This window comes from Microcaecilia unicolor, chromosome 6, assembly GCF_901765095.1.
Source record: "Microcaecilia unicolor chromosome 6, aMicUni1.1, whole genome shotgun sequence".
Taxonomy (NCBI): Eukaryota; Metazoa; Chordata; class Amphibia; order Gymnophiona; family Siphonopidae; genus Microcaecilia; species Microcaecilia unicolor.
In genome coordinates, this window is record NC_044036.1 from 100,385,553 (window position 1) to 100,413,514 (window position 27,962).

The 27,962-nt window shown below is 44.4% G+C and overlaps 1 protein-coding gene across 5 annotated transcripts in view; it reads right to left on the reverse strand.

Moving 5' to 3' along the window:
* Positions 1-27,962, reverse strand: part of DENND1B (DENN domain containing 1B) — a 537,680-nt gene that overhangs the window by 282,121 nt on the left and 227,597 nt on the right. For all 5 annotated transcript variants that reach the window (XM_030206247.1, XM_030206246.1, XM_030206245.1 and 2 more), the window contains exons 6-7: positions 17,020-17,089; positions 2,741-2,821 (exon numbers count right to left, since the gene is read on the reverse strand). In XM_030206247.1, coding sequence (XP_030062107.1) covers positions 2,741-2,821; positions 17,020-17,089 — 151 coding nt within the window. The remainder of the gene's footprint in view (positions 1-2,740; positions 2,822-17,019; positions 17,090-27,962) is intronic.

The following is a 27,962-nucleotide window of genomic DNA, read 5'->3' on the forward strand; positions in this document are numbered from 1 at the left end:
AAGCTGATTAACAATCCACATGTACTCTGTCTCAGCCAGAAATCTCTTTAGTCCTTTTCACATAATTTTCAGCCTCATAGTACCCTTCCTCAGCAGCTTCCTTAACCCATGGCGACCAATTTTGGAAAGGATCAAGGCAGCATCTTCGTAGTGCCATACTGTTTCCACTTTATAGTGATGGAACTGACAGTGTCCCAAAGGATATTCAAACATACAGACAATTTTATTAAAGCCTTCCTCCAATCCGTACTTTTAAATAACTAATCCGGATTCTTTCAGCAGCTCCGTGTTCAACAAATTTAGACCTCTGCTTCAAATTCACTACATACAACAGCAGCAATTTGATTCTAAACCCAAGAGTATTCAAATCAGGCCAGCTACTGTGCCTGGACACAAGCGTGTGCCACTTAAGTTGAGAAGAGTAGATCGTGCAGGCTACAAACTGTTTAATAATAAATATATTATAGGCTTTGCTAAAGCAATTTTTAGAAACAAATAATTTCCATGAAGACTTTTTTGTTTCCTATTCGTAATTGTTTTTAAAAAATATTTCTGTAATTGTTCTTTCACACTGAAAGCAGAGTGTAGATTAGAAAAACAAACTCCTACTTTGATTTGTTTTTATAGTCATTTTTAAACAGCAGACTATAAAAAATATTCAAGGGTGTTAACATTTTTCAATATATGGATTTCTGAAGCAAAAGTATACATGCACTTTTGCTCTGAAAACCATCTCAGGAAAACTATGGGCATACATTTATACCCACCATTTTCTATGAACGATTTATTCAGAATAAGGACATAGTTCAGCAAAATTGAAAATATACATATAAGTATAAATGTTGTCGTAAAGCCTGCCCTCTGGAATGCCTCTCTTTGCACATATAGGGCAGGCAATATAGTAAAAGCCCATCACCACAAAGTAACAATCCATGAAGAAAAACAATGTACCATCCACATAGTCTTAAACTTTCTTAACAGGAATGTTAAAATAGATTTATAATGGGGAGAAACAGAATTATTCTTATCAAATGTAGTTGGTCAGGAGAGTCTAGTTTCATGCTATCCTTCTCTTGTCTGCCATATGTTTTGACTGATGACACCAAAGCTATAAAAAGCATTGGCAGAGATTTCCTTAAAAGCTCAAAAACAACATAATGCTAAGGCTGGTAAACAAACTGTATATTAAGGTATTATAAGTTATTATTATTGCAGGAATTTTGTTTGTTTGTTGTTTTTTTGTTACATTTGTACCCCACGCTTTCCCACTCATGACAGGCTCAATGCGGCTTACATTGGGGGGGGGGGGGGGGGGGGGGGGGGGGGGGGAGGCTAACATATTTCCTGTGGCTGGTGGGACTGTTTGTCAAATATTCTCCTTTCATCCCAAACCCAACTAGCCTGCAAACATATGGCTCTATTGTCTGTAGAAAATGTAACTTATTTTGAGAGTTTTAAACAGTAAGTAATATTGAAAATCCAAAATTCAAAGCCAGTCTATAAACTCCAACAAGAAATCTGCCTTGTTTCCTGCTTGCTATTTGATTCTCTGCTGAACTGATAATCACTCCTGAATAAACAGATTTATAAAACATATAAGAACCATTAGTCTTAGTTATGAAATGGGTCTACTCTTCAAAATAATGTGCTATTGTCAAAGTGTAATCTTTACCTTACAATGTAACATCTTCAAACAAGTGGGAAATGCATACAGAGTAAGGGTCATGAAATTCTTTCCTACCATGCATTCAGATGCACATCATGTGTGTGTATCTGAGTGCATGGTTATATCTGTGTTGTGTCTATCTGTATATGTGTTGTCTCTTTTTTTTCTCTGGCCTGGAGGAGAAAAGGAGAGGAAGTTTAAATTAAACATTTTGTTGGTTTGAATAGATTAAAACCAATTATGTTCTATGGTTGAATTTAGGCTTTACCTTGTAATTTTGTAACCCACCTAGATCCCCGGATAGTGCAGGATATAAACAGTTATATTATTATAGTATTAAATCTAACTGTACAAAATTTCAAAGGATGCCTCTGCCCCAAGGCAAAGGTATCGCTGTGTTTTCCCTACATTAGTAGAGATACCAAAAGTATCACTGCATGTAGCTGCTATTAAGAAAGCTACACAGCTCAGTCACTAGGTTTCATAGTGGAATTTACAACAACAGAAATGAAATATACATCTGATTTATTAAGAGCCAGAAAGTAGTGATAGGGTTTAGCAGCAAGGGATTGGGGGAAGGGGAAAAGTATGTGCAGCATGCCACATGGAATTATTCCCAACCTTCTCTATGTTCTTCTGTGTACACGCTTCTGTTTGCATATATGCCTGTGGATGTGCGCATTTGTGAATACATCTGTCTGCATGTGAACGTATTTGCCTGTAAGAGTGTCTGTGGCCATAAGATAAAGAGCAGTTTGAACAGAGCAGTTCTCTAATTGCTATGTTTCATATCAATATTTCTATGCTACAGTTGCAAACAAATGCACTGGGCTATTTTTGGGACTTCAGTTTTCTGGAATCCCCAGCTTCATCTGGCTCATTTTCTAACTTGATATGTCTTTTTCTCCTTTTTTTTTCCCCTCAATGCAAAATTTGGTCCTCTTCCATTAAACCACAGAGTTATTTTTCCGCAATACAGAGACAGAAAGACACATTTTTGATCCCTTATGTATAACCTCCCTCTAATATTCCATTTGATTGAAAAAATACATAAAGAATCTATATTATACTTACCACACTTATATTGACAGGCGTGTTTGCCTTTGGCAAAGGATGGTTGTACAGTGATTTCAACATGTCATTCAAGTCATTTTCCTGCAGAAAATAAATAATTTTAGTAATGTTATATAAGGTGAAGCACGTCCTTACTTGACGATTTTCTTTCCTTTATCCCTGCTAGATCAGTTCAGACTGATGGGTTATACCACCCTACCAGCAGAGGGAGGTAAAGAAGCTAAACTTTCCAGTGACATCACCTTTATAAGGTGTAGTACAACCTGGAACTTGCCAGTATGTTCATGCTAATCTGACACCCTGCCCCCAACGTATAAAACACAGCACCCCAGAAAGGAACAAGCTGCAGCAAAAATGAAAGTCTTATAGAATTAGCATATAAGATCAAATTTCATTTTCCTTTCCATCCTGATAAACCTGTCAAGACTGATAGGATGTACCAAAGCTCGCTCGCTCTCTCATGGCAGAGGGGAAGACAAGGTTCCCTCAAGCACCACCCTGCCAAAGGCACCATCCTCTCTGGCCCGGACATCAATCTTGTAGCTACCGCCTAGCCTCCATCCACAAGGTCAACTGAGATGTAGAAACATGACAGCAGATAAGGGCCATGTGGCCCATCCTTAGTAACCACTAACTCTAGCTTTCCTAAAGGATCCCACATGCCTGTCCCATGCTTTCTTAAATTCTGACACAGTCCTCGTCTCCATGACCTCGACCACCCTTTCCGTGAAAGAGTATATTCTTAGATTCCTCCTAAGCCTATTTCCTCTTAACTTCTTTGTATGCCCCTCATTCCAGAGTTTTCCTTCCTTTGAAAAAGGCTCACCTCCTGTACATTAATGTCCCTGAGGTATTTAAACATCTCTATCATATTCCCTCTCTCCCATCTTTCCTCCACTGTATACATGTTGAAGTTCCTAAGCCTGTTCCTATATGCTTTATGACAGAGAACACTTACCAATTTTGTAGCCACCCTCTGGACCAACTCTATCCTGTTTACATCCTTCTGTAGGTGTGGCCTCCAGAATTGCACACAGTACTCTAAATGGGGCATCACCAAAGACTTATACAAGGGCACTACCATCTCTTTTTCCTGCTGGTCATCCCTCTCCTTATGCAGCCAAGCATCCTTCTGGCTTTGAATATTGCTTTTTCTACCTGTTTGGAGACCTTAAGGTCATCAGACACAATCACCCCCAAGTTCCATTCTTCTTTCGTACAGAGCAGTTCACCCTCTATATTGATCTGTACCCTGGATTCTTGTAACTCAATTGCATGACCTTGCATTTCTTAGCATTAAATCTTAGTTGCCAATTATTGGACCATTCTTCAAGCTTAACTAGATCCTTCCTCATGCCATCCACACCCTCCAGGGTGTCCACCCTATTACAGACCTTGTTAAATGCACCCAGAACTCTTCCAGCATCATGTTCCAGTTCAATTGAAGCCTTAATCTATCAAACCATGAAAGACTGACTGTGGTGTTCGGTGGACCTTAGGAGTAGGAAGTCTTTGAGGAGGTTCTTCATAACATAGACATTTAGAGAGTTCTGTTCCATTATCTAGAGGTCATGAATTCCTTTAATGATAATGGAACAGAACTCTCCAAATGTCTATGTTATGAAGAACCTCCTCAAAGACTTCCTTCTTCTGCTTAGAAAATGCTGGGAGACAGATTGATTCAAGTGGCCTAGTGGTTAGGGTGGTGGACTTTGGTCCTGGGGAACTGAGGAACGGAGTTCGATTCCCGGCACAGGCAGCGCCTTGTGAGTCTGGGCAAGTCACTTAACCCTCCATTGCCTACCGCACTGAGCCTGCCATGAGTGGGAAAGCGCGGGGTACAAATGTAACAAAATAAAAGTACAAGAGAGAAGCCACCTTAGGCAAGAAGGAAGTCACCATGCATTAAAAAGAGAATTTCAAGCTCTTTCATGTAGGGATCCCTACTTGTCCTTTTTAGCAGACTCTAAGACCTGCCGAACCAAACACACATTCACCAGAAACAAGGCTAGTGTAAGACATGCAGGGGCCTAGGGCAGAAACCTGACAGGAGGCCTCAAAAGCCCATCTTCAGGCTATGCATTCAACAGAGTGGGGCAAGTTTGAGGCCCAAGGCAATTGCCTTGGGTGTCATCCCCTAACCCTGGCCCTGTGACACCCACCTTAAGCTTAAGGTCAGCTAAGGTTTCAGGACAAGATTAAGATCTCACTGTGGCACAACCAGACACACTGGACACTATATTGGCTTGACTCCCCATAAGAGCCAAACAATATTCACCTGCAATCAGTGGTGTGCTGGAGCCGGCTTGCACCGGCTCGCAAGAGCCGGTTGTTAAATTTTCTTCCGACTTGCAAGCCGGTTGTTAAAAAGCGCAAGCCGGCTCTCCTCCCTCCCTCCGGATCCGGTCCCGCACCAACCTGACTCTGAGTCACCCTGCCTTGTCCTTCGAATTCTTCGAGGCAGGCAGTCTTGCATGCCCGCTGCCAGCGCTAACTCTCCCCCGCTGCTGGTTCGGCTTTAAAACTGGCCGCCGAGACTTCCAGAGGCGGCCTCGCGAGACTTCTGCTGAAGTCTTGGAGGCCGCCCTTGTAAGTCTTGGTGGCCATTTTGAAGTGTGATCCAGCAGCGGGGGAGAATCAGCGCTGGCAACGGGCAGGCAAGACTGCCTGACCCGAACAATTAGGACAAGGCAGGGTGACTCAGAGTCAGGTCAGTGAGGGACTGCATCCGGAGGGAGGGAGGAGAATTCGCTGAACAACTCGGGAGGGGTTGGCAGGGGAGAGAAGGGAGTCGCTGGGCATGGGTGGATGGATGGAGGGGAGAGGAGGGTCACTTCTGGACATGGATGGAGGGCAGGGGAAAGGAGGGTCGCTGGGTATGGGTGCATGCAGGGCAGGGGAGAGGAGGGTCACTGGGTATGGGTGCATGCAGGGCAGGGGAGAGGAGGGTCGCTGGGTATGGGTGCATGCAGGGCAGGAGAGAGGAGGGTCGCTGGGTATGGGTGCATGGAGGGTAGGGCAGGGGTGAGGAGGGTCACTGGACATGGGTGCATGGAGGGCAGGGGAAAGGCGGGTCACTGGACATGGGTGCATGCAGGGCAGGGGAGAGGAGGGTCGCTGGGTATAGGTGCATGCAGGGCAAGGGAGAGGAGGGTCGCTGGGTATGGGTGCATGGAGGGCAGGGGAGAGGAGGGTCACTGGTTATGGGTGCATGGAGAGCAGGGGAGAGGAGGGTCGCTGGGTATGGGTGCATGCAGGGCAGGGGGAGAGAAAGGTCGCTGGGTATGGGTGGATGCAGGGCAGGGGGAGAGAAGGGTCGCTGGACATGGGTGGATGGAGGGCAGGGGGAGAGAAGGGTCGCTGGACATGGGTGGATGGAGAGGAGGGGAGAGAGAAGAAATGCTGGACATGGATGGAAGGGAGGGAAGAGTGAGGAAGAAGATGAGATGAGGGAAAAGGAAGAGAGGAGAAAAACTGCACATGGATGAAGAAAATAGCAGAAGCTGAGGACCAGAAATGAAGAAGAAAGGAGGAAAAGAAAAACAAATGGAAAGGAAGCCCTGGAAACGGAGTTAAGAGGACAGATAGCAGCAGAATCGGATACTGGGTCATAATGATCAGAAAAACAGTCACCAGACAACAAAGGTAGAAAAAAATCATTTTATTTTCATTATAGTGTTTGGATATGTTCACTTTGAGAATCAGGTGCTCAACAAACAGGGAAGATAGGGTTTCTGGATAGTGAGGTTGCACAACAGACTGTGGTAAGGCCAGGTGCCCTTAAATAAACTAAAGATCAGACAAAAGATTCCAAATCAGTAGTGTCCAGTACTAAGCACCATGCAAATAGGAACAACAAACATACTCTGAAATATCTATATGTAAATGCTAGGAGTCTAAGAAATAAGATGGGAGAGTTGGAATATATTGCACTAAATGAAAAATTGGATATAATAGGCATTACTGAGACCTGGTGGAAGGAGGATAACCAGTGGGACACTGTCATACCGGGGTACAAAGTATATCGTGGTGATAGGGTGGACTGGACTGGTGGAGGGGTAGCATTGTATATTAACAACAGCCTTGACTCAGATAGATTACAAATTCAGCAGGACACAAATCACACCTTTGAATCATTGTGGGTTGAAATTCCATGTATACAAGGGAAAAGGACGGTGATAGGAGTGTACTACCGTCCGCCTCGCCAGGATGAGCAGGTAGACGCAGAAATGATAAAAGAAATCAGAGACGCAAACAAAATGGGCAATGTGATAATAACGGGTGACTTCAATTATCCAAATAAAGACTGGGTAAATGTAACATCGGGACACGCTAGAGAGGTACAATTCCTTGATGAAATCAAGGACAGCTTTATGGAGCAGCTGGTGCAGGAGCTCACGAGAGAAGGAAAAATTCTAGGTCCTTAGTGGAGCATGATCTGGTGAGGGACGTTATGGTACTGGGGCCGCTTGATAACAGTGATCATAATATGATCAGTTTTAATATCAACCTTGAAATAACTATACACAGGAAGTCAAATACGTTAGCGTTTAACTTTAAAAAAAGCAGACTATGATAAAATGAGAAGAACGGTGGAAAAAAAAAAAAAAAAACTTAGGGAGACAACTGAGAGGGTAAAAACTGTACAACAGGCATGGACGCTGTTCAAAAATACCATCCTGGAGGCCCAGGCCAAACATATTCCACTAATTAGAAAAGAAAGACGGAACTCCAAAAGACAGCCGGCCTGGTTGAAAAGTGAGGTGAAGGAAGCTATTAGGGCTAAAAGAAATGCCTTCAGAAAATAGAAGAAGGAACCGTCTGAAAATAACAAGCAGCAGCATAAGAAGTGTCAAAGCAAATGCAAGGCACAGATAAAGAAGGCCAAGAGGGATTACGAAAAAAAGATAGCATTAGAGGCAAAAAACAAAGTAAAATTTTTTTGGGGTATATTAAAAGCAGGAAGCCGGCAAAAGAATCGGTTGGGCCGCTGGATGACCGAGGGGTAAAAGGGGCGATCAAAGAAGACAAAGACGTAGCGGAGAGATTGAATTAATTCTTTGCTTCGGTCTTCACCGAGGAAGATTTGGGTGGGATACCGGTGTCAGAAATGATATTTCAAGCGGACAAGCCAGAGAAACTTACTGACTTCACGGTAAACCTGGAGAACGTAATGGGGCAGTTCAGCAAAATGAAGAGTAGCAAATCTCCTGGACTGGATGGTATTCATCCTAGAGAACTGACAGAACTGAAAAATGAGCTTGCAGAGCTACTGCTAGTGATATGCAATTTATCCTTAAAATCGAGCGTGGTACCGGAAGATTGGAGGGTGGCCAATGTAACACCCATTTTTAAAAAAGGTTCCAGGGGAGATCCGGGAAATTATAGACCGGTGAGTCTGACGTCGGTGCCGGGGAAAATGGTAGAGGCTATTATTAAAAACAAAATTACAGAGCACATCCAAGGATATGGATTACTGAGACCAAGTCAGCACGGCTTTTGTGTAGGGAAATCTTGTCTGACCAATTTACTTCAATTCTTTGAAGCAGTAAACAAACATGTAGACAAAGGGGAGCCGGCTGATATTGTGTATCTGGATTTTCAAAAGGCGTTTGACAAGGCACCTCATGAAAGGCTACAGAGGAAATTGGAGGGTCATGGGATAGGAGGAAAAGTCCTATTCTGGATTAAAAACTGGCTGAAGGATAGGAAACAGAGTGGGGTTAAATGGGCAGTATTCACAATGGAGAAGGGTAGTTAGTGGGGTTCCTCAGGGGTCTCTGCTAGGACCGCTGCTTTTTAATATATTTATAAATGATTTAGAGATGGGAGTAACTAGCGAGGTAATTAAATTTGCTGATGACATGAAGTTATTCAAAGTCGTTAACTCGCGACAGGATTGTGAAAAATTACAGAAGGACCTTACGAGACTGGGAGGCTAGATGGCAGATGACGTTTAATGTGAGCAAGTGCAAGGTGATGCATGTGGGAAAAAAGAACCCGAATTATAGCTACGTCATGCAAGGTTCCACGTTAGGAGTTACGGACCAAGAAAGGGATCTGGGTGTCGTCATCGATAATATACTGAAACCTTCTGCTCAGTGTGCTGCTGCAGCTAGGAAAGCGAATAGAATGTTGGGTATTATTAGGAAAGGTATGAAAAACAGGCGTGAGGATGTTATAATACCATTATATCGCTCCATGGTGCGACCACACCTTGAGTATTGTGTTCAATTCTGGTCGCCGCATCTCAAGAAAGATATAGTGGAACTGGAAAAGGTGCAGCGAAGGGCGACTAAAATGATAGCGGGGATGGGACAACTTCCCTATGAAGAAAGACTAAGGAGGCTAGGGCTTTTCAGCTTGGAGAAGAGACAACTGCGGGGAGACATGACAGAGGTATATAAAATAATGAGTGGAGTGGAACAGGTGGATGTGAAGCGTCTGTTCACGCTTTCCACAAATACTAGGACTAGGGGGCATGCGATGAAACTACAGTGTAGTAAATTTAAAACAAATCGGAGAAAATTTTTCTTAACGCGTAATTAAACTCTGGAATTCGTTGCCGGAGAATGTGGTGAAGGCGGTCAGCTTGGCAGAGTTTAAAAAGGGGTTAGACGGTTTCCTAAAGGACAAGTCCATAAACCGCTACTAAATGGACTTGGGAAAAATCCACAACTTCAGGAATAACATGTATAGAATGTTTGTATGTTTGGGAAGCTTGCCAGGTGTCCTTGGCCTGGATTGGCCGCTGTCGTGGTCAGGATGCTGGGCTCGATGGACCCTTGGTCTTTTCCCAGTGTGGCATTACTTATGTACTTAACATTAAAAGCTTATATTTATTTACTTATTTATGGCATTTTATCGCACATTAAACATGAATTAGATTGGAACCTGGGATCATTTAATTTTTTTTCCTGGAGTAATGCATTGCCACCCCCTCCCCCCAAGGCTCTCTCCCCAGCTATAGCCAGCTCTGCAATTTTTTTTTTTTTTGGGGGGGGGAACGGGGGGGGGGGCACAGAGGGGGACCGGGGACAGAGCCTGTTGTTAAACTTTTACCAGCACACCACTGCCTGCAATACCAATGAAATACTCTTCACCTTTCCTCTGAAACATGGAAGAGCTGCAACCTGAACCATGAATGAATTCAGAGCCAGCTCCTGATCAAGTGTACCTCCTATGAAGGCTAAAATGGAAGGCAAATTTGCCCACCAGGCTAATAACCTACACTCCACATACCAGCACACAAACGGACATCAGATCCAAACATAAGCGAATGACACAGAGCTCCTACAGGTCTTCTAGGAGTAGCTATAATGGATGCTGAATAACCCTTACACTTCAAAAGGGCCAAGCACGAAGCTAGATGGAATACAGGTCTTCCACGAGAATTGGATCCTGCCTTAGGAGAACTGGGCTCCTCGACAACAGCAATGGAGACCCTACAAATAGTTGAACGAGGTCCACATACCACAGCTGGTAAGAGCAGACTGACAATCTGATGAGACCCCATTAGATCGAAGGTTGTATCGTCCTACACTCCACCATCAACTAGAAAGCTGAGAGGCTCAGCTCCCAATCTCTCAGATCCAGAAGATGATAACTGAGTAAATCCACCTTGATATTCTCCACATCTGTGATAGGCACGAACATAGTCACAAGCAAACTGACCTGCTCAGTTGCACAGCCAGCTGATTTCCTGCACCACTGCTACATTCCTGGTGCCCTCCTGATTGTTCACATAAGCCAGCTCAGTGGCCCTATATGAGATCACCCGAACTGCCTTTTCTTTCAACAGGATAAGAAACTGGAGACGAGGGCCATTCACTTGACCCTTGTGCAAACAACTGATGGGCCACATTGTTTCCAGACTTGACCAGTGCTCCTGCACAACATGGCCAAGTAGTGGGCTCTCTAGCCAACTAGGTTGGCATCAGTTGTCACCACCACTCAAGTCTGATAGATTCAAAGAAATCCCCATGAGCAGGTAACGTCAGAAGCACCACAATCCCAAATGACATCTGCTGGGACTTGGAAGGCCACCAAGAAAGGAGAGAATAGAACTTGTCTACCTCTCTTGAATGGGAAGACTACCCCCATCCTGGCATTAAAGCAGACCAAAATTACTAATCAGGGGATAACTCTTTTAATTCCAGAGTCACTTTTAATATCGACTACACAAAGACTCCAGTATTTTTTCTTTATCACAACAACATTTTATTGTATTGCAATGCCCGCTAACCTCACTAGCACTGCTGCCTACTATTAAAACCTCACACATTCACTCCTCCGCTCACCTTGCACACCTGTATTTAATTTAAATACAAAACAGTTGATTTTACATTTTAAACTGCATGCTTATACTGTTTCGTATTGTGCATATGTTTTGCCATGCTTATACATTATATCATACTCAAATAATCAAAACTCAGTCCTGCCAGCAAAATGGTCTTTTTCCTACAAACGCCACGCCTTCCGCATGGACGCAGTGAAAATGTTTCCACATAAACGCTGGATGACTGTTCTTCATGGACAAACGCTGGATGTCCGTTAAACCTCCGTTGGCTGTTCAAATACACCACCTCCAGTCATTAGTATGCATCACAATACAGGTGCTGTGTGCTCGGTGACTAACTCAACAGTCCACCATATCTGTTTCATGTTATGCCGGCTCCTCAATGCAGGACCACATTTCACAAATCTTCATCAGGAGGAACCACCATCAAATTTGTTCTACACCTCCAGTGGCTGCATGCCGGATTGAAACTCCCTTAGGGCTGAGCCACAGATGCTGCCCAGGAAATCAGACAACCAATACACAAGAACCTTTGATGGAACAAAGTGGCTCTTGACATAATTCACCACCCAACTGAGATATTCCGGCAGACCAATAAGCCATTCATTCAAGGGTGAACTCATATGCGCAGTCTATAAAGGGATATCACCACTATCACCATGACCTTGGAGAAGATCCTGGAAACTGTTGCAAGCACAAAGGGAAGTGTCCTGAACTAAAAGTGTCAGCCCAGCACACAAAACTGCAGAAAGACTTGTGCCTATCTATAATGGCAATGTGGAAACAAGGTTTGGTCAGGATCAGGAAGGTCCCTGGGCCTTATCAATAAAACTACAAACTACAGTTTCTCCATGCACAAATGCAGGACCCAGAAAGAGGTATTGAGCCCCTTCAGGCCCCACATGGGATAGAATATTCCACTTTTCTTGGGACCACAAAGTAAAACCAGTAGTGCCCCATTGTCCTTTTCCTGCATGGGAATCAGCTTGACAGCTCCTAACTGGATCAACTGTTGCAGAATGCCATTGATATCCTTTTCTCTTAATAGATGAACTGCAGGGTAATACCATAAAGATTCCTGAAATGTGTTCAGTGAATTCCAGGGCATTGCACTGCTGAACCAACTCTAGCACCCAATGATCATAGGTAATGAAAGCCCACTCTAAGTGGACGAGGGAGAGCTATCTACCCATCTGCACCCCCCTTGGAGAGGTCCTTCCCCTCTTTTGCCCTTCAAGCTACACAAAAGGGCTGACTCTTCTGTGGCTTCATCAGGTAAGAAAGCCTCTTCTCCTCTCCAGTTTAACTGAACCTGGCTCCACTTCCTCAGACAAGACTGGCCTCCAGAATACCTGCCAAAAAGCCCCTCACCTTATCCACAGGAAAATGGAGAACCCTGGCCTTCCCTAAATCCTTCGGTTTCTGCATGGAATTTCAGGCACCATATATAGAAAGGGGGCATGGCCATGGGCGGGGCATGGGCATTTCTTTAATTTATGTGCATTATTATGGAATTCATCAGCGCTGGGATTGGTAGCATGGAATGTTGGCACAAGTTGGGTTTCTGCCAAGTATTTGTTGCCTGGCTTGGCCACTGTTTGAAACAGGATACTGGGCTTCATGGACCATTGGTCTGACCTAGTATGACTACTCTATATTATGTTAAGATTTACACCAAGTAAAACGTGGCCCAAATGGACGCAACCAAATTTGGTCGTGTGGCAAGCTGCTTGGCATAATCTATGTACCGCATGGAAATTTAAGCCTATAATATAAAATTTAGGCGTAATTTAGAGAATATGCCTAGGCGTGATTTTTTCCCACTTGGATTTTTCATGTGCCATATATAGAATCTACTGTTACATGACAATGATAAGCAGTGCTGCTAAATGTGTATATTTTTGATACAGTTTGATAGTAGTTCTATTATTAGGTTTCAATGTACTGTTTTCAAGTTTACCTCATTTATTGTATTTATGTTTATTCTTGATTATTTTACTATTGTTATGCAGTTAACAAAATTGTAAGTTGTATGTTACACTACACCTGCTGTATACCACCTTGGGTGAATCTCTTCATAAAGGTGGTTAATAAATCCCAATAAATAAATAAATTTTCCAGATCCTCTCACCCACTACTCCTGGAAGGGAAGCTTTCTCGGGCATGTCTTGGAAACAGAATCCCCAGACTAACTGCACAGCCAAAGCTACCTGCAGGCCACTACAACAGAGGTCCTAGACTGAGCACTAATGGGGACCAAGTTAGAGAACATTTGCCAAGAAGATCAGTCTGACTCTAGGAGTGCAACCTCTGGGAATCTGGAAGCTGTTGAATCCAGTGCAAAACTCAGTAATATGTCGCAGCCTGTTTAAGTTATCAAACGGAAAAAGATATAGCTTATTCATCACCTCTGTGCCCCTAAGCACTAACTCAGGGTCCCTCCCACCACACCAGTACCATCTGAAGAGAGAGCTTTATGAAGCAGGCAGCCTTGGACAGCTTACACAGGTCTTCCAAGATCAGATCCCCCTTTGCAACCTCTTCCTGCACTGTATTGGACATTTGATGCGCTGATACTACCTAGGAAATGAGAGAAGGTAACTCCTCCTGATGAACAGCCTCAGGACTTTCCAAAAGTACAAGGACTACAGGGCACAAAATGAAGCCTTTAAGTAGTACATTTAGAACAAATCAGAGAACATTTTTCTTCATTCAAAATGCAATTAAGCTATGGAATTTGTTTCCAGAGAATGTGGAAAAAGCAGCCAGCACAGCAGGATTTCTAAAGGTTTGACCATGTTCCTAAAACTCCCAGTATTACAGTAGACTTAGATTTAGTGCTGCTAATCTCAGGAATAAGCACTGTATTTTCTTATTTTACTCTTTTAGGATCCCCAGATACTTCTAACCTGGATTGGCCACTGTTGGAAACAGGATACTGAGCTTAATGGACCTTTGGTCTGTTCCAGTACTGTGATGCTTATGTACTTATGCACTTATGAGTTATCCTTCTCCTCCTCTGGGGAGAGACTGCACAGGAGAGACAAACCTCACTGTTCTCCCCATTCCAAGTCTAGGTCCATGGTGAAGGTTTGGATTAGAGAGCACCCCTCCTCCAAGCCACCACTGGAGGCTCTGGGATGCTTAACAGCCCCATCTAACCATGGAGAGCCCCAAGATGCTCCTGATTACATGAATTCCCATTCATCTCTAGAGGGATCCTGCAGGCACTCAGTCAGAGTTTGAAAAAATTGTGACTCTATAGCAGGCCCCCAACCATCAACAGAGGTAGAAGAGATTCCCATTAGTTTCCCTGTGCTGAGGATCTGTGGGCTGTGCAGAGCCATACTGTCTGGCACCAAAATGGCTGATGTTCCTGCCTAAAACAGGTTACTCCACACCTTGCCCAGCTGACAATGAGCCCTAAACTGGCTCCAGACTCTCTACTGAAAGTGGTTCCAGCACCTCCCCAGAGCTGTGCAGCACTGCTGCAGCCTCCTCCCATTACATCTAGGGCAGAAGATCCATCCATGCTATTGATACACTAGCTCTTGCAGATCCTGCACTATCTTCTACCTAACATGGACTGACCTGGTTGAGGCACTGTCCCCCCCCCCCCCCCCCCCCCCCCCCCCGCCATGACTCTCAACTCACTCATCACATCGGGAATTCCTCAGCCCCTCTGCTGTCACACCGGCTTCCTTTATTAGAATTAAAAAGTAAATTTTTTAACAACTTTATTCAGCAGGCCCCTTCACTAATCTTCTTCCTATGTCCTCTCCTGATTTTTTTAAGACCCCTGGAAGAGGGAGGGGGAATAAAATTACTCATCTCTGTCAGGCCAGCCACACTGAGCCAAAGCTCAGGACTGTGGAGGGCAAAGGGCTTATTGGTTCACACAGACTCAATCAGAGCACAGGTCTGTAGACAGATCTTTGAGACTGCACACCAGCCAAAGTACTCAACCACAGCCCATAGACTATGCCCTATAGAGCAAGGCCTCCTAACGAATCCTGCTGCACCAGTCCAACCTGCACCATCTGCTGGAGGCAGAGAAATATTGACAAGGTCCAAGTTGCACTGCTCCTTAAACTGGTGATGTCACTGGAAAGTTCAGCTTCTCTGTCTCCATCTGCTGGTAGAGTGGCATAACCCATTAGACAGGTTTGGTGTGGCAGGCTGAAAAGGAAATTCTGGTTCCAGTGATGTACATACAAACTGCTAGACTATATGGATAGGTCAATATTTTACTCATTTAGCAATAAGCAAGCTATTATTGCTACTAAGCACAGACCAAACTTCTGTTAGCATTTTATTCCACTATACTCTCAAATTAATTACTCATGAACAAATTAATAAAACTGTCAGCTTTTCATTACCAGGTGCAAGTACTTTCTCCTATTTTATAAAACCTATAACACTGCAAGTACAAACAAACAAGAATTGAAGACATCCTTCCAGGAAAGTGTTTGCATCTGATAAACATCAGATTTCAAACAGGCTGATTAATTAATTCACATGTAAAAGTTCTCTTGTGATTCAATAGTTTACATATACTTAGGGCCCTGTTTACTAAGGTGTGCTAGCATTTTTAGTAAGCGCTAATGCTAAAGACGTCCATATATTCCTATGGGTGTCTTTGGCATTAGCATGCACTAAAAACACCAGCACGGATTAGTAAACTGGGCTCTTACTGGGCTCATTTACACAAGGACTCAACATTTCAGACGCACAATTTCAACAGCTTTTTAAAATTATTGCACAACAGCTAAGTGGTAGCAGATAACTCACTGACTTTAAAAATTTTAGGAAAAGAATTATTAAATGTTATCACAAATGGTTTACATGCGTTAACAGAACACCGTTAATGGATATAAACTAGTTTGCTATTATGCAAACACAAAATTTATGATGAAGTAAAGAGATTCAATAATATGATAAACAGCTCAGTGAAAACGTGTGCGTGTTAGAAAAACACATAAAATGTTAACAGAGAAGCATTAATGGCAAAACTCTAACCACATCATTGGAAGACGTGGTAAATTTTTTGTATTTCCATCCATATTAATACACATATATTTGGCACACATGGTAACAAGTGCCTCACTGGCATTTACATAGTAACATAGTAGATGACGGCAGAAAAAGACCTGCACAGTCCATCCAGTCTGCCCAACAAGATAAACTCATATGTGCCATTTTTGTGTATACCTTACCTTGATTTGTACCTGTCTTTTTCAGGGCACAGACCGTATAAGTCTGCCCTGCACTATCCCCGCCCCCTAACCACCTGCCCCACCTCCCACCACCAGCTCTGGCACAGACCATGTAAGTCTGCCCAGCACTATCCCCGCCTCCCAACCATCAGCCCCGCCTCCCACCACCGGCTCTGGCACAGACCGTATAAGTCTGCCCAGCACTATCCTCACCTCCCAACCACCAGCTCTGCCTCCCACCACCTGCTAAGCTTCTGGGGATCCCTTCCTTCTCAGCAGGATTCCTTTATGTTTATCCCACGCATGTTTGAATTCCGTTACTGTTTTCCTCTCCACCACCTCCCGCGGGAGGGCATTCCAAGCATCCAACACTCTCTCCGTGAAAAAATACTTCCTGACATTTTTCTTGAGTCTGCCCCCCTTCAATCTCATTTCATGTCCTCTAGGTCTACCGCCTTCCCATCTCCAGAAAAGGTTCGTTTGCGGATTAATACCTTTCAAATATTTGAACGTCTGTATCACCCCTGTTTCTCCTTTCCTCCAGGGTATACATGTTCAGGTCAACAATGGCCATTGATGTGGACATATACAACCACTTTTACATACAAATATGGAAAATGCCAGCCTAGCTAGTCTACATATCCACATCAACTGCTCAGCTCTACAGTGTCCTCCTCCTCCATTCATTTTTAACAGCCAGCATCGGCACACTACTATTTTGGCCCCACTGTGACACACGATAAAAAGTTTTTTAAAAAGTTTACCTGTTCTTTTACCAAGTAGTCAGCTAGAGTATTTAAAAGCTTATAGTACACCTCAAACCATGGCAGGTAACTGCAAAATGAAAAGAAAAAAAGACACGTTTATATTTCAAAAGAGTTAAAAGTTAGGAAGAATGTCGTTTCTATTTTCTTAGCAGCTTCTGCAACATTTGAAACATTTTCTGTCACAAATAGTTTGGATACCCAACTATTGAACATTTCCTCTATAGATACACAATCAAAAGAAAAATACAGGAAGTGGAACTGAAACTCTTCTGCATTTTGTCATAGCGTGATTATACCAACCAAAGTTTTCTGCATTAAACGGGTCCTACTCAGACACTGATGAATATAATCATGTCAAGGAAGTTATGAGTGATTTATCATCTATCTTACATTTTAAATCATGCAGTGTTCTTTACTACAGATAATAAACAACCAAGGTTTAAAAAGTGCTTTTAAAAGAGCATGTATCTTAGGAACAATAATCTAATATAATCATGTGATTAGCTCAGTAAGCAAATAAAACTTTTGTCACATGATTTCTGTTATCAGTTACAGCTGAAAAAAAAAAGATAAAATCCCTACCAATCAAGGCACAGAGCAAAAATTAAAGTAGGGAAGGATCAATACAATTCCAACTCAAGAATAAAAGAAATTTTATTAGTCGGACTCGATGCATATCTGCATTTTAGTGCATGGGCTCCTGCCTAAGTGATCAACAAATCAATCCAGATCCATGTGGATATCAGTATGCACAAACTCATGCAGATATTTCATAAGGCATGTGACCATTTCTAAGGTTTTTGAGAGCTTTCGGTAAGATGGGCTAAATGATTAAATGACATATGATAGTGGTTCCCAAACCTGGTCCTTGAGGCAACCCTGCCAGTCAGGTTTTCAGGATTCCCATAATGAATATTTATGAGAGAGATTAGAATGCACTGCCTCCACTGCATGCAATCTAGCTCATGAATATTGTAAATATACTGAAAACCTGACTGGTTGGGGGGACCAGGTTTGGGAACCACCAACGTATGATATAGTTTGAAATAACATAGTGCATGAAATCAGTCTAATATCCTAAACAATCTGACTTTCAAAAAGAAAGCAGGATCATTTTTGTAATTTTAGAACCACATGCATAAGTATGCAGGTATTTATTACTTTGTTGACTTTGAACTGTGCATGTACATCTTTAAAAATCTATCAGATTTGAAAATTACATTTAAAAAATTATAATATTCACATTTATATCTGCTATTTGGGGTGCAAAATATTTCTGGGTTAAAATACATCCATATGTTTGAATTTTCAAACTATATGCATAACAGAAACTCCTTCCCCAACCCTTCTCTTGAGAATATTTCTTCAAACAGCAGGTAATTATATGAATACAGGCTGTACATGCCTAGTTCAGTTAATTTTGGGGCAGGTAGTTTTGTAATATTGCTTTAGCTGTGGAAATAAGTTTTGAACTTAATTTCCCTATGCACAAGTTCATAATAGGAAGCATATTTACATATGGTTCTAATTACTAAAAGAATACTGTCACAGCTGAAATAGTAAGCAGTAAACAAGGTTCTCATTTAGCATACAAATTTGTTCCAACTGAGTTCAGTACAACATAACCATCTGACTATGCTGGAAAAGAGTTGTCCATTTTTTTATTACAGCCCCATTAGTTATATAACTCTTTAATGATTTAGGGGCCCTTTCACTAAGCTATGTAGGTGCCTATATGCTTCCAACGCGCGCCAAGATGGAGTTACCGCATGGCCCTCGTGGTAATTTCAATTTTGTTGCACGTCCGCAATGTACGTCCAAAAAATATTTTTTAATTTCTGGCACGCGTCGATCATTACCACCTGGTTACCATATGAGACCTTACCGCTAAGTCAATGGCTGGTGGTAAAGTCTCAGACCCAAAATGGATGCGCAGCAATTTTCATTTTGCCGCGCGTCCATTTTCAGCAAAAATGTTTAAAAAGACATTTTTTTTGTAGGTGCGCTGAAAAATAATTCTGCGTGGGCCCAAAACACACATCTATACTACCACAGGCCATTTTTCAGTGCACCTTAGTAAAAGGACCCCTTAAGCAGCTCAGCTGGAGTGGAGGATTAGTCTATGGGTTAGAGCACTGGGCTGACAACCAGGAAAGCCCAGTTCAAATCCCACGGCTGCTCCGTGTGATTTGCAGCAAATCACTAAACTTCCATCGTCTCAAGTACAAGCTCAAATTGTAAGCACTCTGGGGCTAGGGAAATACCTAGGGTACTTGAATATAACTCACTTTGAGCTACCACTGAAAAAGGTACAAATTAAATCCAAATAAATAAATGGGGGGCATTTTGTAAGAAATTAAAAGTATTTCTTTTTATGCAGGCTTTCCTAGTGGTATAAAGGCAGATGTGCAGATTGACAGAAGGAAGGGAAAATTAGGTTCTTACCGTGATAATTTTCTTTCCTTTAGTCATAGCAGATGCAGCCATTACAGACGGGTTGTGTCCATCAACCAGCAGAGGGAGATAGAGAGCACACTTTTTTCAGTGCCTCATACCAGCTTGCTCCACTGCCTCTCTTCAGTATTTGAAGCTTCCAAAGCAGTATGGCAAACCGCAATGGGAATAACATGAGCTTTCCTCACAGCGAACGATGGCCCTACAACAAAGGGCATTAACTCAGTATGGAAGGAATGAAACATCCTCCCGGAGGGCATAAACTCATCCTCCACTGAATCATAACTGGAGGGAATAAACTCATCCTCCCGGAGGGAATAAACTCATCCTCCAAAACATGAAACTGGAGGGAATTAAGTCATCCTCCTTTAATTGAACAAGAATCCTGAAGATTGTTTTCCGACTTTCTCCCAAGGACGGAATCTCCAGGAAACACGAACAGAACCTGAAATAGATTTACAGCAGATAGCATCAGACAGGGATGTAATGGCTGCATCTGCTATAACTAAAGGAAAGAAAATTATCACGGTAAGAACCTAATTTTCCCTTCCTTGTCATCAAGCAGATGCAGCCATTACAGATGGGATGTATCAAAGCAATCCCTAGATAGGGTGGGAACAAGCCACACTACGTGCCAGCACTTGCGCTCCAAAATGTGCATCCCTCCTGGCAACCACATCCAGCCTGTAATGTCGGGCAAAAGAGAACTTAGAAGCCCATGTTGCTGCACTACAAATCTCTTGAAGAGAGAGTGCTCCAGTTTCAGCCCAAGAAGAGGAAATTCCTCTAGTGGAATGCGCCTTAAAGGCATCAGGCGGAGGCTGGCCGGCAAGCAAATAAGCTTTAAGCCAGCGGGCAATAGTGGCTTTAGACGCTGGAGACCCTCTGCGAGGACCTGATAGCAAAACAAACAGATGATCAGAGGTCCTGAAAGAGTTAGTAACTCGCAGATACTGCAGCAGAGTCCTGCGCACGTCCAACAGGTGCAATTGCCCAAAAGATTCTGGAAACTCCTCCTCGACAAAGGAGGGCAAGAAAATAGGTTGGTTTAGGTGAAACGCTGAAACCACCTTAGGCAAGAAGGAAGGCACAGTCCGAACCGTGACCCCGGACTCTGAAAACTGCAGAAAAGGGTCTCTACAGGACAGCGCCTGGAGCTCTGACACCCGTCTCGCCGAAGTAATGGTCACTAACAAGACGGCCTTCAGTGTCAAATCTTTCTCTGAAGCACGCCGAAGCGGTTCAAAGGGAGCACCCTGAAGGGCCTTCAGCACTAGCCCCAGGTTCCAAGCTGGACAAGGTGCACGCACGGGAGGACGGAGTCGAAGCACCCCTCTAAGAAACCGTGCCACATCCGGATGAGCAGCTAAAGACACGCCTTCAACCTTGCCACACAGAGAGGCCAATGCTGCCACTTGCACCCGCAGGGAATTATAGGCCAAGCCTTTTTGTACACCATCCTGCAAAAAGTCCAGAATCAGCGAGACAGGAGCCCGCAGGGGTGTGATCTCTCTGGAAGCACACCAGACTTCAAACTGGCGCCAAATCCTTGCGGGCTTGCAGGACAGTGGTAATTACTTTATTGGAATAGCCTCTGCCTCTCAATTGCGCCCTCTCAATCGTCAGGCCATAAGACCAAATCGGCCGGCATCCTCCATGGTCACCGGACCCTGTGACAACAGGTTGGGAACCAGAGGTAACTGAAGGGGATCCTCTACGAGCATCTGTCGGAGGTCCGCATACCAAGGCCTCCTGGGCCAATCCGGGGTGACGAGAACCACTTCTGGATGCAGCTGAATCCGCAGGAGCACTCGCCCTATCAAGGGCCATGGAGGGAACACATACAGTAAGCCCGGAGGCCAGGGTTGAGCCAAGGCATCCAACCCCGCCGTGCGAGGATCTCTCCGTCTGCTGAAGAAGCACGGGACTTTGGCATTGGTGCTTGTCACCATTAGATCCATCACGGGCTTGCCCCACTTGGCACATATCTGCAGGAACACTTCGTCTGCAAGTTCCCACTCCACTGGATCGATCTGATGCCTGCTTAGATAATTGGCTTACACATTGCTCTGACCTGCAATGTGAGCTGCCGACAGAAACTGTAGATGCAGCTCGGCCCAGTGGCAAATTTGTTCGTCCTGCGCAGCTAGAGCTCTGCACTGAGTGCCGCCTTGTCGATTTATGTAGGCCACTGCTGTCGTGTTGTCCGACATCACTCTGACAGCCAATCCTTCCAGGGTCACTTGAAAGGCCAGAAGCGCCTGAAACACCGCTTTCAACTCTAGGTGGTTAATGGACCACTCAGACTCCTCGGGTGTCCATAGACCCTGGGCATGCTTCCCCTTGCAATGTGCGCCCCAGCCTTTCAGACTGGCATCTGTCACCACTAGGCACCAATCGGGGAGTGCCAGCGGCATTCCTCGCCTCAGCATGCTGTCTGAGAGCCACCACTCCATGCTGAGTCGGGCTGCAGGGAGCCAAGAGAGTCTGCATTGGTAATCCTGAGATACTGGAGACCATCTTTGGAGTAGAGCATACTGTAGAGGTCTCAGGTGCGCTCTCGCCCAGGGCACCAGTTCCATGGTGGCCGTCAACGATCCAAGCAGCTGGACAATGTCCCAAGCTCGCGGGCGGGGCCATCCTCAGGAGCAGACGGACCCGATTCTGAACCTTGCACCGCCTTTGCTCGGGTAGGTACACATACCCCGAGGCTGTGTCGAACCTGGCCCCCAAATATTCTAGAGACTGCGAGGGGGTCAGGTGACTTTTGGCCAAATTGACGACCCAGCCCAGAGATTGAAGTACTGAGACCACTCTGGCTGTTACATGCTGACTCTCTGCAGCAGAGTTTGCTCGAATGAGCCAGTCGTCCAGGTACGGGTGAACCCGAATACCCTCTCGCCTTAGAAAGGCAGCTACTACCACCATAACCTTCGAAAAGGTGCGGGAGCTGTCGCGAGGCCAAAAGGCAAGGCCCGGAACTGGAAATACTTTCCCATCACCGCAAACCTCAGAAACTTCTGGTGCGGGGGCCAAATTGGAATGTGCAAGTAAGCTTCTTTCAGGTCCAGAGACGTGAGAAACTCTCCTGGCTGTACCGCCGCAATGACGGAGTGCAGGGTTTTCATGTGAAAATGCCGCACTCTCAGGGACTTGTTTAATTCTTTTAAGTCCAGAATAGGGCGAAAAGACCCTCCTTTTCGCAGCACCACAAAGTACATGGAGTAGCGGCCGCAGCCGTGTTCGGCGGGAGGTACCGGGGACACAGCCCCTATCTGAATCAGACCTTGTAAAGTCTCCTCTACCGCCGCCCGTTTGGCGGCAGAACCGCATCGGGACTCCACAAACACGTCTCTTACTGGGGCGTCGAATTGTGTTCTGTAACCGTCTCTGATCAGGTTCAAGACTCACTGATCTGAGGAAATGTTGGCCCACTCCTCAGCAAAGAGGGAAAGACGTCCTCCGATGACAGGACTCGAGGAGAGGGCCGGCGCACCATCATTGAGAGGGTCGCCCCTGAACTCCAGGCCTTGAGCCAGTGGCTGTGGAACGTTTGTCCGAGCGAAAGGAGTTCCTCTGCTGAAAATGGGCACGAGAAGTGAACCCAGCAGAACGCCCCGGGCGGTACCTTCAAGCTTCACGGAAGCGAGGTCTGTAAGAGGAGTGGACCGCCGCACCCTTAGAGGAAGGTCGAGGCCTATCTTCGGGCAAGCGCTGGGGTTTAGCCTCACCCAGGCCCTTCACAATTTTCTACAACTCCTCACCAAACAGGAGAAGGCCTTGAAAGGGCAACTTCACCAACCTTTGCTTAGAGGCCATGTCCGCCGCCCAATGCCATAGCCAAAGACGACGGCGAGCCGCCACTGCTACTGCCATGTGTTTAGCCGAAGCTCTGACAATATCATAAAGGGCGTCAGCAAGAAAGGACAAGGCCGACTCCATCCGCGGAGCCACATCTGAAAAGGGCTCCGCTCCATCACCAGGCTGTTCCACTGCCTGTTGCAACCAAGCCGGGCAGGCTCTAGCAGCATAACAACTGCATGCAGATGCCCAAATAGTGAGACCTGCAATTTCAAATGACCGTTTAAGTGCCGATTCCAGTCTACGGTCTTGAATATCCTTCAGGGCAACACCTCCTTCAACAGGGAGGGTAGTTCTCTTTGTCACTGCTGTGACTAGGGCATCCACTTTAGGCATTGCAAAGCGAGCTATATGCTCCTCACTCAGAGGGTATAATTGCCCCATAGCCCTGGAAACTTTCAAAGGTCCCTCGGGGTCAGCCCATTGAGCCGAAATAAGCTCTTGGATGGAGTCATGCAAAGGAAAGGCTCGAGCAGGCTTTTTGGTACTAGCCATCCTAGGATTCACAGAGGAGGCTGTGCCACTGGCAGGGTCCTCAATAGAGAGAGCCTGCAGGGCATCAGAAATAAGCGCTGGCAGCTCATCACGGTGGAAAATCCTCACCGCGGAGAGATCGTCCAGATCTTGAGTCACTTCTGCACCAGACTCTGGCTCCTCAGACCATGAAGGCCTGCCAGAGTCCTCCGAATCCTCGCAGCCCGACCACGGGGGGGAAAATGGTGGTGCAGCACTCTCTGAAGGGGAATGAGCCCTTCTGCGCTTCATATTCTGCCAATTATCAGGGAATAACGCCTCAGAGGGCATACCCAGGATAGAATCCACCAGGAGGGCATTAGAAGAGGCCCATGCCGGGCTTTGTGGGAGAGCTCTTTTAAAGCATGTATGCTTTATGCATTAATAAGACAAAATCAGGGGAGAAAAACTCACCCTGGGCACCCGGATCTCTGCCGGGGCTAGTAGCTCCCATATCAGCCTCACTCCGAGGCCTCCCCCCGGGCTCAGGACTCTCCGTCTCAGCGGAGGTCACGCCATGTGGTAAACTCAAAATGGCGCCCGCTGCCAGCTCAGAGCGCGAAGAATCGTCGCTTGCCATGCTCGGGCCGGCTCTAACGTCTGTACAGCACGATTTACAGAGCCCCGTTGCTGATCTGTGCTTGCCACACTTGGAACAGTGCTTTACTGTTTCCGCAGCCATCGCCGAAAACGGCGGTAAAATTCAAAATGGCGGTTCGCGCCAAAATCGCCCCGATCGCGGGCCCACCCCGGAGGAGTCAGAAAACACTCTTACCTCACTGGACCGAGCATCACAGCTCCGGTCCCACAGAAAAAGGCAAGGAAAAACCTCTGTTCCAGCGTCTAAGCTCTTTTCTTTTAACACTGTGAGGAAAGCAGAGGTAAATAGAACTCTGGAGGCTCAGGTGAGTGGGCAAGGCAGGGAAAGGGCGAACCTATGTGCCTGCATTCACTGTTGGTGGGGAAGGACAGGGAAAGCTAAGCAATGTGTCCACATCCACGGAGGTATGGGTAAGGAAAGGGCGAACCTATGTGCCTTTAAAGTGAAGCTGCTATAGCCTCCAACACCCCTGCTAACAACTGGCAAAAGCACAGGAGCAACCTCCAGGCAGATTTCAGATGGAGCTCGAAGAAGCTACAGCCACTCTGCTAGGGGAGATAGAGAATACTGAAGACAGGCAGTGGAGCAAGCTGGTATGAGGCACTGAAAAAAGTGTGCTCTCTATCTCCCTCTGCTGGTTGATGGACACAACCCATCTGTAATGGCTGCATCTGCTTGATGACAAGGAATGTATGGTTATTATGTTTGTTAAGAAAGGTTATGTCTCATTTAAGGGGTTAGTTATCAATGTGCAGTAAAGTTGGGCCTTTACCGCAATTTGATTTACCACAGAAGTCAGCAACAGGCAATATCGCAGTACCGCTGATTACTAAATCCCATGTTATCTGAATAACACTGCTTGTAAGCAACCTCGCAGTTCAGCAGCAGCCTTACCCACTGGCTGCCTCCAGTATGCACCAGGCCTTTCCCCTCTGACCCGTACCACCCCTTTTGATGCAACTTCCTAACTTCAGAAGGGACAGTACGGATCAGAGGGAAGAGGCTCGGTGCATACTAGAGGCAGTCAGTGAGTAAGGCTGCAAGCTGGACTGCAAAGACTTCAGGTTAGAGAGGGAGCAAGCAGGCAGGGTCAAGAGTAGGGGGTAAAGATGCCAGATCATGTGGGGAGGAAGGGAAGAAGGAGGCGTAGCCACGGGGGGGGGGGGGGGGAGAGCTTTGGAGGCCTGGAAGAGTGAGTGAAGAACCGGGAGTGGATGGAGAGCGCACAGGGCCGGAAAAGAAGTTGGACCATGTGGAGGGGGGGAGGGGGGAGTCCGGATTCTTGGGCAATCGGAAAAAAAATCTGAAGGGTCCAGATTCTCAGAATTCGGATTTCTGGACTTCTTCTGCATGTAGACTTTGAATTTGATTATCATGGTATCAAGTGTTTTAAAGGATTGTGAGGTTTAAGGAATTAACATTATGTTATCTAGATTGTAAGCTCTTTGAGAAGGGACTGTCTTTTGTGTATGGTGTACAGTGCTGCGTATGCCTTGTTGCGCTATAGAAATGATAAGTAGTAGTAGTAGTTATAATAGAAAGATATTCATATAATATGAAACTTGATTGTTTTAATTTTTTCATTTGAGAAGTATACAAGACTGTAGCCTTAATTCAGTTTTTCTGTGGTATATTAGTTGCTATTTATATATGATTTTACTTTTTGAACTTATATTTTGTTCTAGTTGTTTTAAATATATATTTTATAACCTCCCTCAAATATATTTGGCATTTGATTTGTTCTTTACATAAACTAATGTTATGGAAGGAGTAATAGCAAGAATATCTTGCATAGGTAAGGCAAATCGTAATACTATTTCTTCTTGTGCCCTCTAGAAAATTATGTTAATCTGTGATTTTGAACCAATGTGGGAAGAAAATTTGATATATATCATTGGTAAGGACTTTTATAATGGGAAAATGTTTTCCTATTAGTTATTGTTGTTATCTGGCTCTGTGTTTCTTATGCAAAATATGTTTTTATATTTAAATTTATGGTAATAATTTTATTACATTTTTATACGCTCTGACGGAAGTACATTATATCAACTCCTGAAGCAGCCTGATGGCAAAACAAGTCAGGTCTTTTAATGTATGACTAAGGAATTTCTGATGCATGAATAAAGGATTTTTAATACAGAAACAGAGCTCTATTTGTCTCTTCCTTTTAGTGTGCACTCAAATTTTTTTCAGTAGGATTGTTATTTTCCATTTGACATCTGATATACTGAAAAAAAGCTTTCATAGGCTTGATTTTTTAAGTCAATTAAACATGATATCAATTCCGTATGTGTACTTCATATAATTGTTTTCTGAATCCTTGAATCCTGAGGAAATGTTTATACAGGCAAGTTTATATTTAACATTGCTGAGTTGGTAGAAATGCTATTAATTCTGTGCTTAATGATGATGAATCCATATGTTCACACCATTTTCTTTTTTCTGAAAATAGACTTTAGTGTTAAAGTACACCCCCCCCCCCCCATTTTTTTTTCACAAAGCCACACTAGCAGCTACCGGTGCGGTAATGCCAACACAGCCCATTCAAAGTGAATAGGCTGTGCCGGTATTACCGAATGGCTCTGTAAAGGGGGGGGGGGGGGGGGTTAAAGCGCTTCTTAGGTCAAACTTTCAGGCCCACTCAGCCAAACTGGTCTTCAGGATAGTTATAATGAATATACATGGGAGATATCTGCATATACTCGGTGAGCTTCAAGAACCAGGTTGAGAATCATTGAGAAACAGGGTATAAGAAATAACCTTAATTTAGGGCATCAACTGGGCTCAAAATGTTCATTGATTTATAATTTCAATAACTATTATGCATACAAAAATCAAAGCCATATATATATCTTGAGCAAGTCACACCTTCCAAACATAAAAACATTGTGAAATCATTTCTCCTTGCTCTTTTAGATTGGAATCACTGCTGTGGTAAATGTAACATCAGGGCATGCTAGAGAGGTAAAGTTCTTTGATGAAATCAAGGTCTGCTTTATAGAGCAGCTGGTTCAGGAACCAACAAGAGGGGGAACAATTCTAGACCTAGTCTGTAGTGGAGCACATGATCTGGTGCAGGAGGTAATGGTGCTGGGGCCACTTGATAAAAGCGATCATAACATGATCAAATGTGATATAATCTCTGGAGTAAGTACACACAGCAAACCCAATATGTTAGCATTTAAGTTTTAAAAAGGAGACTATGGTAAAATGAGAAGACCGGTTAAAAAAAAAAGCAGCAGCTGCAAAGGTCAAAAATTTATATTACGCATGGATGTTATTAAAAAATAACAAAACACAACAGCAAAAGTGAAATTAATCCAGAAGATCTAAGAATACAAAATTATATAACGTACACAATGACACCCAGGATGCTGCTGAAATGTAACAACTCAAAATAAGTGGAGAAAAAAAGATCTCAGGGTAAGGCTTATGCATCTAAAGTTCAAAGCAAAGTAAGAGCACTATATTTTTATTTATTTGATACATTTGTATCCCACATTTTCCCACC